Source organism: Dendrobates tinctorius, unplaced genomic scaffold (genome assembly GCF_039654945.1).
Source record: "Dendrobates tinctorius isolate UK_male_01 unplaced genomic scaffold, ASM3965494v1 ptg000075l, whole genome shotgun sequence".
NCBI lineage: Eukaryota > Metazoa > Chordata > Amphibia > Anura > Dendrobatidae > Dendrobates > Dendrobates tinctorius.
In genome coordinates, this window is record NW_027361743.1 from 12565137 (window position 1) to 12583310 (window position 18174).

General features: G+C 49.5%; 1 protein-coding gene across 1 annotated transcript in view; it reads right to left on the reverse strand.

The window, feature by feature from the left end:
• The window catches only part of ATM (ATM serine/threonine kinase), a 286540-nt gene that overhangs the window by 180279 nt on the left and 88087 nt on the right, over positions 1-18174 (reverse strand). The window contains exons 10-14 of the mRNA XM_073582995.1: positions 16336-16707; positions 14545-14742; positions 13421-13516; positions 5605-5830; positions 5224-5349 (exon numbers count right to left, since the gene is read on the reverse strand). Of these exons, the coding sequence (XP_073439096.1) occupies positions 5224-5349; positions 5605-5830; positions 13421-13516; positions 14545-14742; positions 16336-16707 (1018 nt within the window). The remainder of the gene's footprint in view (positions 1-5223; positions 5350-5604; positions 5831-13420; positions 13517-14544; positions 14743-16335; positions 16708-18174) is intronic.

Below are 18174 nucleotides of genomic sequence, written 5' to 3' on the forward strand. Positions count from 1 at the left end.
GCACTGGAGCAGCCACAGAGGCGCAGCATGGAGCACTGGAGCAGCCACAGAGGTGCAGCATGGAGCACTGGAGCAGCGACAGAGGCGCAGCATGCAGCACTGGAGCAGCCACAGTGGTGCAGCATGGAGCACTGGAGCAGCGACACAGGCGCAGCATGGAGCACTGGAGCAGCGACAATGGCGCAGCATGGAGCACTGGAGCAGCGACAGAGGCGCAGCATGGAGCACTGGAGCAACCAGGTGCAGCATAGAGCACTGGAGCAGCCACAGAGGCGCAGCATGGAGCACTGGAGCAGCGACAGAGGCGCAGCATGGAGCACTGGAGCAACCACAGTGGTGCAGCATGGAGCACTGGAGCAGCAACAGAGGCGCAGCATGGAGCACTGGAGCAGCGACAGAGGCGCAGCATGGAGCACTGGAGCAGCGACAGGCGCAGCATGGAGCACTGGAGCAGCCACAGAGGTGCAGCATGGAGCACTGGAGCAGCGACAGTGGCGCAGCATGGAGCACTGGAGCAGCAACAGAGGCGCAGCATGGAGCACTGGAGCAGCCACAGAGGCGCAGCATGGAGCACTGGAGCAGCAACAGAGGCGCAGCATGGAACATTGGAGCAGCCACAGTGGCGTAGTATGGAGCATTGGAGCAGCAACAGAGGCGCAGCATGGAGCACTGGAGCAGCCACAGAGGTGCAGCATGGAGCACTGGAGCAGCCACAGAGGCGCAGCATGGAGCACTGGAGCAGCCACAGAGGTGCAGCATGGAGCACTGGAGCAGCCACAGAGGCGCAGCATGGAGCACTGGAGCAGCGACAGAGGCGCAGCATGGAGCACTGGAGCAACCACAGTGGTGCAGCATGGAGCACTGGAGCAGCAACAGAGGCGCAGCATGGAGCACTGGAGCAGCGACAGAGGCGCAGCATGGAGCACTGGAGCAGCCACAGAGGCGCAGCATGGAGCACTGGAGCAGCCACAGAGGCGCAGCATGGAGCACTGGAGCAGCCACAGAGGCACAGCATGAAGCACTGGAGTAGCCACAGTGGTGCAGCATAGAGCACTGGAGCAGCGACAGAGGCGCAGCATGGAGCACTGGAGCAGCGACAGTGGTGCAGCATAGAGCACTGGAGCAGCCACAGAGGCGCAGCATGTAGCACTGGAGCAGCAACAGTGGTGCAGCATAGAGCACTGGAGCAGCCACAGAGGCGCAGCATGGAGCACTGGAGCAACCACAGTGGCGCAGCATGGAGCACTGGAGCAGCAACAGAGGCGCAGTATGGAGCACTGGAGCAGCGACAGAGGCGCAGCATGGAGCACTGGAGCAGCCACAGAGGCGCAGCATGGAGCACTGGAGCAGCCACAGAGGTGCAGCATGGAGCACTGGAGCAGCGACAGAGGCGCAGCATGCAGCACTGGAGCAGCCACAGTGATGGAGCACTGGAGCAGCAACAGTGGTGCAGCATAGAGCACTGGAGCAGCGACAGAGGCGCAGCATGGAGCACTGGAGCAGCAACAGTGGTGCAGCATGGAGCACTGGAGCAGCCACAGAGGTGCAGCATGGAGCACTGGAGCAGCCACAGAGGTGCAGCATGGAGCACTGGAGCAGCCACAGAGGCGCAGCATGGAGCACTGGAGCAGCCACAGAGGTGCAGCATGCAGCACTGGAGCAGCCACAGTGGTGCAGCATGGAGCACTGGAGCAGCGACAGAGGCGCAGCATGGAGCACTGGAGCAGCCACAGAGGTGCAGCATGGAGCACTGGAGCAGCGACAGAGGCGCAGCATGCAGCACTGGAGCAGCCACAGTGATGGAGCACTGGAGCAGCAACAGTGGTGCAGCATAGAGCACTGGAGCAGCGACAGAGGCGCAGCATGGAGCACTGGAGCAGCAACAGTGGTGCAGCATGGAGCACTGGAGCAGCAACAGAGGCGCAGCATGGAACACTGGAGCAGCCACAGTGGCGTAGTATGGAGCACTGGAGCAGCCACAGAGGCGCAGCATGGAGCACTGGAGCAGCCACAGAGGTGCAGCATGGAGCACTGGAGCAGCCACAGAGGCGCAGCATGGAGCACTGGAGCAGCCACAGAGGTGCAGCATGCAGCACTGGAGCAGCCACAGTGGTGCAGCATGGAGCACTGGAGCAGCGACAGTGGCGCAGCATGGAGCACTGGAGCAGCGACAGTGGCGCAGCATGGAGCACTGGAGCAGCGACAGAGGCGCAGCATGGAGCACTGGAGCAACCAGGTGCAGCATAGAGCACTGGAGCAGCCACAGAGGCGCAGCATGGAGCACTGGAGCAGCAACAGTGGTGCAGCATGGAGCACTGGAGCAGCCACAGAGGCGCAGCATGGAGCACTGGAGCAGCGACAGAGGCGCAGCATGGAGCACTGGAGCAACCACAGTGGTGCAGCATGGAGCACTGGAGCAGCGACAGAGGCGCAGCATGGAGCACTGGAGCAGCGACAGAGGCGCAGCATGGAGCACTGGAGCAGCCACAGAGGCGCAGCATGGAGCACTGGAGCAGCCACAGAGGCGCAGCATGGAGCACTGGAGCAACCACAGAGGCGCAGCATGGAGCACTGGAGCAACCACAGAGGCGCAGCATGGAGCACTGGAGCAGCCACAGAGGCGCAGCATGAAGCACTGGAGCAGCCACAGTGGTGCAGCATAGAGCACTGGAGCAGCCACAGAGGCGCAGCATGGAGCACTGGAGCAGCAACAGTGGTGCAGCATGGAGCACTGGAGCAGCCACAGAGGCGCAGCATGGAGCACTGGAGCAGCGACAGAGGCGCAGCATGGAGCACTGGAGCAGCCACAGAGGCGCAGCATGGAGCACTGGAGCAGCCACAGAGGCGCAGCATGGAGCACTGGAGCAGCCACAGAGGCGCAGCATGGAGCACTGGAGCAGCCACAGAGGCACAGCATGGAGCACTGGAGCAGCCACAGAGGCGCAGCATGAAGCACTGGAGCAGCAACAGTGGCGCAGCATAAAGCACTGGAGCAGCGACAGAGGCGCAGCATGGAGCACTGGAGCAGCGACAGTGGTGCAGCATAGAGCACTGGAGCAGCCACAGAGGCGCAGCATGGAGCACTGGAGCAGCAACAGTGGTGCAGCATAGAGCACTGGAGCAGCCACAGAGGCGCAGCATGGAGCACAGGAGCAGCCACAGAGGCGCAGCATGGAGCACTGGAGCAGCCACAGAGGCGCAGCATGAAGCACTGGAGCAGCCACAGAGGCGCAGCATGGAGCACTGGAGCAGCGACAGAGGCGCAGCATGGAGCACTGGAGCAGCAACAGTGGTGCAGCATAGAGCACTGGAGCAGCGACAGAGGCGCAGCATGGAGCACTGGAGAGAGAGAGAGAGACAGAGATTGAGAGAGAGACAGAGATTGAGAGAGACAGAGATTGAGAGAGACAGAGAGAGACAGCGATTGAGAGAGACAGCGATTGAGAGAGACAGCGATTGAGAGAGACAGCGATTGAGAGAGATAGAGACAGAGATTGAGAGAGACAGAGAGAGAGAGACAGAGAGAGACAGCGATTGAGAGAGACAGCGATTGAGACAGCGATTGAGAGAGACAGCGATTGAGAGACAGCGATTGAGAGACAGCGATTGAGAGACAGCGATTGAGAGAGATAGAGACAGAGATTGAGAGAGAGACAGAGATTGAGAGAGAGACAGAGATTGAGAGAGAGACAGAGATTGAGAGAGAAACAGAGATTGAGAGAGACAGAGATTGAGAGAGACAGAGATTGAGAGAGACAGAGATTGAGAGAGACAGAGATTGAGAGAGACAGAGATTGAGAGACAGCGATTGAGAGAGACAGAGATTGAGAGAGACAGAGATTGAGAGAGACAGAGATTGAGAGAGAGACAGAGATTGAGAGAGAGACAGAGATTGAGAGAGAGACAGAGATTGAGAGAGAAACAGAGATTGAGAGAGACAGAGATTGAGAGAGACAGAGATTGAGAGAGACAGAGATTGAGAGAGACAGAGATTGAGAGAGACAGAGATTGAGAGAGACAGAGATTGAGAGAGACAGAGATTGAGAGAGAGACAGAGATTGAGAGAGAGACAGAGATTGAGAGAGACAGAGATTGAGAGAGACAGAGATCGAGAGAGACAGAGACAGAGATTGAGGGAGACAGATTGAGAGACAGAGATTGAGAGAGAGACAGAGATTGAGAGAGACAGAGATTGAGAGAGAGACAGAGATTGAGAGAGACAGAGATTGAGAGAGACAGAGATTGAGAGAGACAGATTGAGAGAGACAGACCGAGATTGAGAGACCGAGATTGATAGAGAGAGACCGAGATTGAGAGAGAGAGACCGAGATTGATAGAGAGAGACAGAGATTGAGCGAGACAGAGATTGAGAGAGAGACAGAGATTGAGAGAGAGACAGAGATTGAGAGAGAGACAGCGATTGAGAGAGAGAGACAGAGATTGAGAGAGAGACAGAGATTGAGAGAGAGACAGAGATTGAGAGAGAGACAGAGATTGAGAGGGAGACAGAGATTGAGAGGGAGACAGAGATTGAGAGGGAGACAGAGATTGAGAGGGAGACAGAGATTGAGAGAGAGAAAGACAGAGATTGAGAGAGAGAAAGACAGAGATTGAGAGAGAGAAAGACAGAGATTGAGAAAGAGAAAGACAGAGATTGAGAAAGAGAAAGACAGAGATTGAGAGAGAAAGACAGAGATTGAGAGAGACAGATTGAGAGAGACAGAGAGTGAGAGAGACAGAGATTGAAAGAGACAGATTGAGAACGACAGAGATTGAGAGAGACAGATTGAGAGAGAGACAGAGATTGAGGGAGAGACAGAGATTGAGGGAGAGACAGAGATTGAGAGAGAAAGACAGAGATTGAGAGAGACAGATTGAGAGAGACAGAGATTGAGAGAGAGAGACAGAGATTGAGACAGACAGACAGAGACGGAGACAGAGACTGAGATACAGCCAGAGACAGACAGAGTGAAACAGACAGACAGAGACTGAGACAGACAGAGACTGGCAGAGACTGAACTGAAAGCAGCATTCCAATGGAAATCAGTGAAAAAAAATGAGGCAGGCTCCAAATAGGGAGATGAAGCATCACACGTATCAGTGTGAATAAAGTCCACTTTTCTCACTGATCTCCAATGTAGTGCCGCTTCCAATCTATTTTTTTACATGTGGAGGATTCTTAGATGGCTGCTTGAGGAAGTAATACACCCACAACGCTGGTACCTTTGCTTTCTGGAATAAGCTGGTCTGGCAAGCTTCATCTTCACTGATGACCTCCGCATGGCAGTAACAAGCCAACACTCCTGTTAGGAGACTTGCACATCGCACTAAAGATTCAGGAGGTGTGATCTACATGAAAGAAGAGACATATTAATACAACAGGAATGTAATAAAAGTAATATTCACATACAAATATTAAAAGCTTGATCCAAAGAAGAATGCGGTCCTGGCCCCTTTGCACAGCTCCTCTTCATTAAAGTGGAAATGATACCTTGTGAATGAACCACGGAAGGAACTGGGTAGTATCCAACATATAAACGGTAGTGCAGTATGTCGGCGCACTGACGATTAGCAGCAGTACAGCACAACAGTTGCCTCTCGTACCTCCGAGGAATAGCTGTTGAGAAGCTGCTCAGAGACAGTGAGCAGATCCAGCTCCAGCTTCTTTCTGATACTCTGCTGCACAGTGAGACACAGGGAACTCGCTCCTTTACAAGGTGCTAAATCCGGCACAATGGAAGGCACAGTTATTTCATTAAAAGAGGACACAAGATGGAGTTCTTCAGCACTAGAGAAACCACTGGAGTCACATCCTCTTCTCTGCTCTGAACTGGAGATAAAAATGATACAACCAAAATAAATAAAGCTACTAGAGAACAACAAACCTCAAAACTGTAAAAACTGCCATATAACTGTGACATGAAAAAAATGTATGTGGTGGGAAACACTAATGTTAAAACGAAATTGCACTCAGAACCTGAAAACCACCATGGTTACTTACCGGTAGCCAGCTTTTCCGGAACCCATGACAGCACACCTGAGAGAGGGATCCGCCCCGCCAGGACAGGAACCTACTGAGATATAAGGGGCGGCACTTCTCCCCCGCTTTAGTTGGTTACAGAGCATGAGAGAACTTCCTAGTTAGTTAGATGTTAATCCAACACCACATCACACAAATGCACCCTACTAATCGTGCACACCCATATGGTGAAAAAGGGGGGGGAACATACGGGTGCTGTCATGAGTTCCGGAAAAACCAGCTACCAGTAAGTAACCATGGTGGTTTTCCCTTCACCCATGACAGCACACCTGAGAGATTTTTGGAGACTTCGAAACACCTTAGGGAGGGACCACCGCTTGTAGCACCCTTCTACCAAAGGTTAAGTCAGCCGAGGAGGATAGGTTTAATCTATAGTGCTTAAAGAAGGTTGAAGATGAGGCCCAAGTAGCGGCCTTACAATCGATACCTCTGCTTTTTCAGCCCAGGTTGCCACGGCTCTGGTGGAATGAGCCTTGATGCCGTCAGGAATCGGAACACCACTAGCTGAGTAGGCTACACTAATGGCCTCCCTAATCCATCTGGCAATAGTCCCTTTTGAAACCCCATAGCCTTTCCTGGCACCCTGAAAAGCTACGAATAGCGACTGGGACCTCCTCCACTGGCTAGTGACAGATATATATTCTAGCAGGGCTATCTTAACGTCCAAATTATGGAATTTTTCCTCCCCTGAGTTCTTTGGATTTTCGCAAAAGGATGGAAGGATAATCTCCTGACCTCGATGGAAATCCGATACTACCTTAGGTAGATAAGCGGGGTCTGTTCTTAATATCACCCTGTCCTGAAAAATTTGTGTATAGGGTGGATTCACTGAGAGAGCCTGCAAGTCGCTTACTCTACTGGCCGATGTAAGGGCCACTAAAATGATCGTTTTTAGGGTAAGATATTTTATGGGTAGTTGTTGTAAAGGCTCATATGGTTCTTTTGTAAGGGCCTCTAGTACCAGGTTTAAATCCCACGGGGCTATTCTAGGTATTGGGATAGGCCTAGACCTATGGCAGGATTTGATAAATCTGGCTACCCATCTATTTGCTGCCAAGTTGCAGTTATAGAGTGCACCTAGTGCAGATACCTGAACTTTAAGAGTGTTTACCACTAACCCCAGCTGCAATCCTGATTGTAAAAACTCCAAGACGGCACTAATCAGGGGCTCTTGTTCTAACGGCTTACCTAGGAATTGCAGGCATTTATTCCATGTTCTGCTGTAGATATTAGTCGTCACCGGCTACCTACTCTTTAGCAGGGTGGCCACCAACCCGGGAGAGAACCCTCCATCCATTAGAAGCGACCTTTCAAATTCCACGCCGTCAGATGGAATCCCTTGACCTGAGTGTGGAATATTGGACCTTGAGCTAGTAGGTCCGGGATTTCTGGCAGAACCCATGGATCTGAGAGGGACATCATTCGTAGCAGAGCGAACCAGGGCCTTTTTGGCCAAAATGGGGCTATTAGGATCACCCTGGCTTGATCGTTGCTGATCTTCCTGACTACTGTTGGGATCAGGGCTACCGGGGGGAACGCATAGGCTAGTCTGAAGTCCCACGGAATCTTCAATGAGTCCACTGCCCATGGTTTTTCCCTCGGGTGTAGTGAGCAAAACCTCTCTACTTGCCTGTTGTTTTTGTTGGCAAAGAGGTCTATCACTGGTTTCCCCCAAAGCTGTGTTATTTTTTGAAAAACGGACCGATTTAGAGCCCAATCTCCTTGCCTCAGAGTATTGCGGCTCAGGAAATCGGCTTCTATATTTTCTGCCCCCTTTACGTGCAAGGCTGTTAGGGAGTGTAGGTGTTGTTCCACTCTGCAAAAAATGTCGCTCGCTGCCTCAGGTTGGAAGATGCGCCCATCTCTTGAGGCCTCCAGGAACCCTGGGCCACATGACCCTTAGGTGTGCCCCCCACCCCGAGGAGCTCGCGTCTGTCAGTATTATATCGGTCTGTCTGTTCCATGGCATTCCTGAAGCCAAGTTTGTCCTGTCCAGCCACCAGTTGAGAGAGTCTCTGACCTCTAAGGAAAGCTCCAGTCTTCCTTCTAAACGCCCTCTCAGCGATCTTTGTGCTGACAGAACCTCCCCCTGAAGCTGTCGGGTGTGAAATTGAGCCCACCTGACCGCCGGAATACAGGCCGTCAGGCTATCTAGTAGAGACATCACGTTCCTCAATGTCATGAGAGGTTGGTCTCTGGCAGCCAAAGTCACCTTCTCCACCTTCTCTATTTTGGTATCCGGTAGCAGACAAGCTTGCTGCTCTGAATCCAGGATAAATCCTAGGAAGGTCTGTTTTCTTAGGGGCTGTAGTCTCGATTTTTTGAAATTTATCATCCACCCTAGTTCCTGTAAGGTGTCGATCACCCGGTTCAACTGTGCCATACAGTGGTCTTCTGAGCTGCCCACTATTAGGATATCGTCCAAATAGGGTATTATGACCATGTCGTGAATTCGGAGGAAGGCTGTCACCTCCGCTACGACTTTGGTAAAGACCCTCGGGGCTATAGATATGCCAAATGGAAGGGCCCAGAAATGGAAATGCCTGAGCACGCCCTGGATATAGAGAGCCACTCTCAAGTAGTTTTGATAACCTGGGTGGATGGTGATGTGATAATATGCATCCTTTAAATCGACTACGGCCATAAAACAATCTTGATGTAGCTGTTTTATGGCTGTAGCTACCGATTCCATCTTGAAGGTCTGATTTTTTATCCACCGATTGAGGCCTCTGAGGTTTATGATTGTCCTGAGCGACTGATCTGTTTTTTTTATCAGAAAAAGGGGGAATAGAACCCCATTCCCTCCTCCCTCCTGTATGTTCGGGACTTCGGAAAGGACCTGCTTGTCTACCAGGCTCAGGATCTCTGATTCTAAGGCCAACTGCTCTTCAATCACCTTCCTGATAGGGGTAACGACAAACGCTGCTTTTGGCTGCCAAATAAAGGGGATCTTCAGGCCTTCTCTTATAATGCATAGGATCCAGGTATTGAAAGAGATCTTTCCCCAGGCCTGAAGAGCACCAATCTCCCCCCTACCGGAATGCTGGCATCATTGTGGGGATTTTTTTGAAGTGGAGGTGCCTCCACCAAACATAAATCCAGACTCCTTTTTTCTTTTATCTTCCCATCTTCTTCTATCAGCCGGAGGACGACCCCTGTTGAATCTTCCTCTCCGAAAGGGCGGCCTTCTCTGATCTGCCGGAAATCTGGGAAAGCCTTTCTTTCTATCGCTTGCATTCTCCAGGATATCATCTAAGTTTTTCCCGAATAAAAAACGATTATCGCAGGGGAGAGAGCATAGTTTAGCTTTAGACTGTAGGTCACCTGGACAGCCTTTAAGCTACATTGCGCGTCTGGCGGCATTTGATAATCCTGCCGCCCTAGCTGTCAACCTCAGAGTCCGCCAAGGTGTAATATTTTTTCTCTTGGGACTTTTGACGCTAGTCTCTCTTCTAACTGCTGCAGCCAAATAATTAGGGAACGTGCCGTGCAGGTGCTGGCTATTGCCGGCTTCAATCCTCCTGCTGTTGCTTGCCATGCATGCCTTAAAATAGGAATCTGCTTTTTTGTCTAGCGGGTCCCTAAGAACCCCTGAGTCTTCCAAGGGCAGAGACGATTTTTTGGAAGACCTGGACACCGCTGCGTCGATCTTTGGGACCTTGTTCCATATTTCTGCATCCCTGTGCTCAAAGGGGTACCGTCTCTTAGAGGAGGAGGGAAGAGCCCCTGATCTCTCGGGTTTCCTCCATTCTCTCTCAATGAGTGCTTGGACCTTTTCATTAACTGGAAAGGTCCGTTTTTTCCTCTCTTGTAGTCTCCCAAACATGACATCCTCCAGGGATTTAGCCGCTTTTTCTTCCTGTAGGCCCATCGTTGCTCTGATGGCCTTAAGGAGAGCATCCGTGTCTTCTACCGGAAAACATGGCTTACCACCCGTGTCACTGTCTGAGGAATATGAGGAGGATGGGTGTTCGGTCTGAGACAAGGCCGAAGAGGAGTTTGACAGAGAACTAGGGGGATTCTTTCTACCTTTTTTCCCTTTTTTCAACAAGGTCTTAATTTAACCTTCCATCTCTGACCTAAGGGCCGATATAAGGCTGCGAAACTAGGCGCTTCATCTGCCATGGCTCGCTGGAGGCAACTGGCGCAGAGGTCTTTCTGCCAGTCTCTTGCTAGCGGGCTTTTACATATGGCACAATCCCCATTGCTCTTCTTACTCCCCTCTTTCTTAGGCTTTTCCTACAGGGTTAAACATACAACAGGGAATCCCTATTAACAGATTGCTAGCATTCACGAAGATCAATCACCACCCGTAATCAAGGGTACCGGACTCGGAGGCTGCGTCCTAGCACGTGATCTGTGCTCTCTGGATCTTGAGGAGTCCCCCGACCTGCGGCTGGGGCGACTGCTGCTTGAACGGCTTCCTTGCTTGCGGCCGGAGGGCTGTGAGGGAGGCAGAGTTGGCGGAGACAGCGATCGCTCCTGCTCTGACTCCATATTTGACCGCCCGCCATGCCGCTCTCCTTGTTTAAATAACCCGCCTCCGTCCTTGTGGGTGTCTCCTCCCCTCCCCCCTGCGACCGCCGGCCGACCGCTTCGGAAAAGCCGGCCGGCGTCAAACCCGGCGCCATGACACCGTCGCCTAGCTGACGTCAGTCGGCGCGCCCATGATCCCTTGCGTCGCTGACGTCAGCGGCCGGAAGACGCCCGCGGCTCTCCCTCGCTAGGTGCTCTGGGGGAGCGAGGCTGCGGGCATACGCGGGGAGAGGGAGGCGCGGTGGAGCCTCCAGGAGCCGCCGGGAGCCGCCACGCACGCCCACACGAACCCGGAGCCCAAGGGACCACCGGGGACTGTGCTTCCAGGACCCGACGGCCGGCGCTACAGGTGAGGCACCCTGTTCTTCCCGCGCCGGGACGGGCCTGGGACCTTTATCCATGGTAGGCACCGCTAACAGTGGGATTCCCTTCCAGGACAGGAACCCAACGGAAGCGGGGGAGAGGTGCCGCCCCTCATATCTCAGTAGGTTCCTGTCCTGGTGGGGCGGATCCCTCTCTCAGGTGTGCTGTCATGGGTGAAGGGAAAAAGACACCTGTGACATAGATTTTTTTTTTTTATGTGAGGTTACATTTAGTTAATAAAATTACACTAAGTTTCAGTCTTTCATTTTCATTTGCATTCAAGCCACCTGAAAGCAGTTTGCAGGTTCTTTGCTTGTGGGATAGTCTCTCTCAGTAATATAGGTTGGATGTGAGCTTTTTGAGTGTTCGGGGTGCTGCATCTCACTTGCTTTCACGTGTCAGAACAGCTTCTATCCCACACTTATTTTCTCGCCATTTGCTTTCCTCCTTATATAGCTTGTTTTCTCTGCTCTCTAAGACTTTAGATACTTTTCTCCCTTTCCACTGCAAATCTGTATACAAACTACTCCTTGCTGCTATCTCAAAAACACTAACTGAAGGAATGAGGAGCAGAAAGAGCCGTCAGAACCAGAAACAGGATAGATTTGTATCAGTTTTGCAAAAACACTCACTCAGCTATATAAAAAGACTTGTTAGCACTCTGCAAATTGGTGAAAATTTTTAACGAGGACGATTTAGAATGTTGATAATTTGCTTCCTAAATGCAAGGTTTAATAAAATAAATCTGCCATAGTGTAACAAAGCCTTAAATGCCATTAATTCCAATATCGAACGCCCAAAAAACGCCAGTGATTACCGCTCATCAACTTTCTAGTGGGATATACACTCACTGGCCACTTTATTAGGTACACCATGCTAGTAAGGGGTTGGACCCCCTTTTGCCTTCAGAACTGCCTCAATTCTTCGTGGCAGAGATTCAACAAGGTGCTGGAAGCATTCCTCAGAGATTTTGGACCATATTGACATGATGGCATCACACAGTTGGTGCAGATTTGTCGGCTGCACATCCCTGATGCGAATCTCCCGTTCCACCACATCCCAAAGATGCTCTATTGGATTGAGATCTGGTGACTGAGGAGGCCATTTGAGTACAGTAAACTCATTGTCATGTTCAAGAAACCAATCTGAGATGATTCGAGCTTTATGACATGGCGCATTATCCTGCTGAAAGTAGCCATCAGATGTTGGGTACATTGTGGTCATAAAGGGATGGACATGGTCAGCAACAATACTCAGGTAGGCTGTGGCGTTGCAACGATGCTCAATTGGTACCAAGGGGCCCAAAGAGTGCCCAGAAAAAATTCCCCACACCATGACACCACCACCACCAGCCTGAACCGTTGATACAAGGCAGGATGGATCCATGCTTTCATGTTGTTTACGCCAAATTCTGACCCTACCATCCGAATGTCGCAGCAGAAATCGAGACTCATCAGACCAGGCAACGTTTTTCCAATCTTCTACTGTCCAATTTCGATGAGCTTGTGCAAATTGTAGCCTCAGTTTCCTGTTCTTAGCTGAGAGGAGTGGTACCCAGTGTGGTCTTCTGCTGCTGTAGCCCATCTGCCTCAAAGTTCGACGCACTGTGCGTTCAGAGATGCTCTTCTGCCTACCTTGGTTGTAACGGGTGGCAATTTGAGTCACTGTTGCCTTTCTATCAGCTCGAACCAGTCTGCCCATTCTCCTCTGACCTCTGGCATCAACATGGCATTTCCGGCCACAGAACTGCCGCTCACTGGATTTTTTTTCTTTTTCGGACCATTCTCTGTAAACCCTAGAGATGGTTGTGCGTGAAAATCCCAGTAGATCAGCAGTTTCTGAAATTCTCAGACCAGCCCTTCTGGCACCAACAATCATGCCACGTTCAAAGGCACTCAAATCACCTTTCTTCCCCATACTGATGCTCGGTTTGAACTGCAGGAGATTGTCTTGACCATGTCTACATGCCTAAATGCACTGAGTTGCCGCCATGTGATTGGCTGATTAGAAATTAAGTCTTAACACACAGTTGGACAGGTGTACCTAATAAAGTGGCCAGTGAGTGTATGTCAACTTCTTCGATAACTGTAAATGTGAGAAAGGAAAAGGCAGAGTGGTACATTTCAGGTTTTGAGTGGAGTGATCTGCAGGAGCCTGTACCACAGCAGAGTGTTGTGTGTTGCCATATAGCCCTTGTGCAGCATATGGCAATGAGAACACCTCAGGAATATGACAACCAATGGAGCACGGCACAATTTGTGTTGGTTTTGTACAGAAAAAAATAGCTTTGTATAACTTAATATAAAATGGGAGGCATGTTGAGGGTCCCAAGAGAGTCTATTACAGCTCCATTACAAAACCTCGGCATTAATTTTTCACTGCTATAACAAATACAGAAAATCCCAGCCACTAAGCTGTAACAAAAATGACTAGTAATTACATTTTTTGCTTTGATGGCAACATAAAAAAAACTCTACTCACCAATCTAAAAAGCTTCCAAAATAGTCCATAGCAGCGCTGGAATTCTTCATCGTGAGGCTAACAAGTGATTTCTGAAATGATGGTTGGGAAAAGTATCTGTGGAAGTGAAAAAGCACAAAGTGAGCCGTCCTGTGACCCCGTATGAACGTCGCCAACAAAGTGACTTGCAGAGCTGTTGTGCAACTGGTTATTCGAGAGCAGCAAAAAGTAGCGGCTATCAGACCGATCTATCACTTACTGCTTTTCTTAGACTCATAGTTTATCCCCCGAAAGCCAAATTACAGCATTCTCCCTATGCACAGTTGCCACTTCCCTTTACTGGATCCAACATCAGGTGAGGTGTGTGCCTCCTTTCGCCATCTTTATGCCCTTCAGCAAATCGGGATGCCAAGGCAACCTTGGAAGTCCCACTCCTAAGTCTTGTAGGCCAGCTCAGGCTGCATGATGCTGCCTGATTATTTTGGTACTTAGCGTCCAAGCCACTACCATGGGATATCTCACTGAACCGTATGAGACTCTCTGACAAACTCGGCTCAGCTCGACTCAGCTCTGCTACTTCACTGGGTTTTCCTTATCATAATATAACGCAACTCTGTTTTATGGGATCCTCCTCGCTGAGTCTCCTCGGCACCCCAGTGGATTACAACTCTCTTACACCTGTTGCTGCAATCTAAATTCTGCCTCATCAGATCCCATGGTTCCAATTGGCTCCTTCTGTTGCCTTTCTGCCATAAAGGCTTCCGTTGTTCCATCTGGATCATCCCGCTGCACCAAAATTATCTTTCCATGCTTGATAGCAACTGGTAAACTGGACAAAGTTCTTCGAGGATTCATGTCACCAGGTGGGACATGACCATATAGGAAGAAAGCTGTCAATCAGCAGCAGTAAAAGAGCTTAGCGCTCCTCTCGTACTGCAGAAATGTTTTTATGAAAACTACTTACACCGATGCATCGGAGAGGCTCCCAATGGAGGACACACTACATTTTACTACTACTAAAATGGAGAGGGGTCTCAACAAAAAACCTGGTGACCTTTAAGCTTTTATTTAGGAAGAAAATGGAGAAAATTGGCCACGAAAGGCCAATACAGGCTGAAACATACTGCAGCTTTATTACCACTCACTGGTTTATTGTTGAGCAGTGCTCGCTGGTGTCATCCATTTCATTGTCTAGATGACCAAACAATAACCACTTAATGATCTCTTCCTTTAGCAGTCTCTTGCCGCCGTTGCCCTCATGCAATGGCAGCTTCAGGTCTGAAGTAAGATAATCCGGGACAATGCAGGAATTGAGAGCCAAACACAAGCACTGCACAGCGGAGCTAAAAAAGAAATGAACACAATTAAAGGTTATGGGGTTTAATCTCCAATATCGATATATTTTATCCAATAAAAGAAAAAAAAAGCTTAAATATATCAGCAACACTCAATATTGGTCAATGGCTACAAGACTGTGGTCAGAAAAAAATCATCGAGGTCGATAAAACTAAATGGATACATAGCCATAGGGCTGGACAAAACAGTCTAGAACATTACCCTACATGCAGCTGATAAAGGGGGGCACTGATTTGACAAAAACTGCTGTGACTAAGGGAAAGGGGAGGAAAACATATTTACGCTGTGACTACTTGGGGGGGGAATAAAATAAATTGTGCTGCTACTAATGAGTGAAACGGGAAAAACTTTGCTGTGACTACTGGAGGACCAAAAGAACAAACTGTGCTGTGACTATTGAGGGGAATGGAGGGAAACCAACAAACTCTGCTAAATAGTGGCTTCAAAAGAACAACTTTTTCCATGACTATTGAGAACAATGGGAGAAAAAAAAACAAAACAAACTCTGCTGTGACTATTGGGGGGGGGGGGGGAGGGTCTTTTTTTAAATATTTTAAGGCCTGTAAAGGCCCCGTCACACATAGTTTTGTGACACAACAGCGATCTCACCAGCGAGATCGCTGTGTGTGACAGCGATCAGCCGGTATCGCTGATCGCTCTGGGAAATCCCTGGATATTTCTTTCGTCGCTGATCTCTCGCTGGCCAGCACGCATCGCTGTGTGTGACAGGCGGTAGACCAGCGATCAGCGATAAAATAATTAAAAAAAAATAAAAAATATTGTTTTATTCTCACCTTCCGACGTCCCGCGCAGCATTCCCGCCTCTCTCCACGCTCCGGTCCCAGTAATCCTTTGCAAGAATGACCGCGAGACTTCGCGATCCCGCGAGAATGGACGTCATCGCGGTAATTCTCGCAAAGGATTACTGGGACCGGAGCGTGGAGAGAGGTGGGAATGCTGCGCGGGACGTCGGAAGGTGAGAATAACAATATTTTTTATTTTAATTCTATTTTTGACATGAATCAGCGCTGAACACAGCGACGCCGCGTGCTCGGTGTCGCTGGTGCTGATCGCTGATGAAGCTGCCTGTTTGACAGCTCACCAGCGATCACATAGCGACTTACCAGCGATCCTGACACGTTGATATCGTTGTCGGGATCGCTGGTAAGTCGCTGTGTGACGGGGCCTTAATGTATAAGGCTTGTCAAACACATTCCTACCTCGAGCGCAGACTGCAGAGATTAGTGTGGAAGAAAGGGACCTGCTGTGATTACTGGGGGTATAATAGGGGCCTGTTGTGACTACTAGGGACGGCGAGAAGAATTATATAGTCGGGATGGTAGAGGGCAAACTCTACGGCAGGGAACATTTTTTTGATCCGTACATCAACTGCTCCTCACCTGGGCTGCACAAACCTTGCTCTGTAGAAAGTTACTGCTGGATTCTAATTTCTAGCGTGGTCTCCGAGGCCTGCCTAAATATTCTCTAAGTACCATTAACACTTCGTTATAAGGGTAATTTACAAAAAAATGTAATAATAAGACATTAGTACACAAATATAACTTATTACATAAAACTACCTGGATGGTTTGCAGGCAGACCCTGAGAAAATCTTCCAAAAATCTCTGTCTGCTGATACGAGGCCTCCTTGTAAGAGGACACCTAATAACGCAAAGCTGTCAGCCTCAGTCTGCGGAGAACTTAAACTACGTAAAGCAAGAGCCCAGATTTTTGTCCAAAGCTTCTGTAGATCTGATTTTGGGGTGACAGTCACATCCGTCTTCTGCTTTTGGCAAATCGCAACCTCCTTCAAACATCTCAACACAAAGGCTGCTTTCTCTCCTCGCCTCTGCTCAGTCAGGAGCTGGTGAAGGACGGCTAGCAATGTCGTCACCTCTCTGCGTGGCAGGCTCATAGGATGCTGAGCTATCAGACATGATGCAATTTGCAACCTTGACCAAAAAAAAAGGAAAAAACAGAAGTAACCAAAATCCCATATCCCATTTCTATGTACTACTGCAAGCTGACCATCATAAATATACTACATGGACATACAGTGGGTACGGAAAATATTCAGACCCCTTTAAATTTTTCAAACTTTGTTTCATTTGGTAAATTCAAAAAAGTTCATTTTTTTCTCAGTAATGTACACTCTGCACCACATCTTGACTGAAAAAAAACGGAAATATAGAAATTTTTGCAATTTTATTAAAAAATAAAATTAAATATCACATAGTCATAAGTATTCAGACCCTTTGCTCAGGTACTCATATATAATTCACATGTTGTCCATTTCCTTGTGATCCTCCTTGAGATGGTTCTACGCCTTCATTGGAGTCCAGCTGTGTTTAATTAAACTGATAGGACTTGATTTGTAAAGGGACACACCTGTCTATATAAGACCTCACAGCTCACAGTCCATGTCAGACCAAATGAGAATCATGAGGTCAAAGGAGCTGGCCAAGGAGCTCAGAGACAGAATTGTGGCAAGGCACAGATCTGGCCAAGGTTACAAAAGAATTTCTGCAGTACTCAATATTTTTAAGAGCACTGTGGCCTCCATAATCCTTAAATGGAAGAAGTTTGGGACCACCAGAAGTCTTCCTAGACCTGGCTGTCCAGCCAAACTGAGCAATCGTGGGAGAAGAGCCTTGGTGAGAGAGGTAAAGAAGAACCCCAAGATCTCTGTGGCTGAGCTCCACAAATGAAGTGGGGACATGGGAGAAAGTTCCACAAAGTCAATTACCACTGCAGCCCTCCACCAGTCGGGCCTTTATGGCAGAGTGGCCTGACAGAAGCCTCTCCTCAGTGCAAGACATATGAAGGACCGCATAGAGTTTGCTAAAAAACGCATGAAGGACTCCCAGACTATGAGAAATAAGATTCTCTGGTCTGATGAGACAAAGACAGACCTTTTTGGTGATAATTCTGAGAGGTATGTGTGGAGAAAACCAGGCACTGCTCATCACCTGCCCAATACCATCCCAACAGTGAAACATGGTGGTGGCAGCATCATGCTATAGGGGTGTTTTTCAGCTACAGGGACAGGACGACTGTTTACAATTGAAGGAAACATGAATGCGGCCAAGTGCAAAGATATCCTGGATGAAAACCTTTTCCAGAGTGCTCTTGACCTCAGACTTGGCTGAAGGTTCACCTTCCAACAAGACAATAACCCTAAGCACACAGCTAAAATAACAAATGAGTGGCTTCAAAACAACTCTGTGACCATTCTTGACTAGCCCAGTGAGAGCCCTGACCTAAATCTAATTGAGCATCTCTGGAGAGACCTGAAAATGGCTGTCCACCAACGTTCACTAACCAGCCTGATGGAACTGGAGAGGATCTGCAAGGAAGAATGGCAGAGGATCCCCAAATCCAGGTGTGAAAAACTTGTTGCATCATCCCCAAGAAGTCTC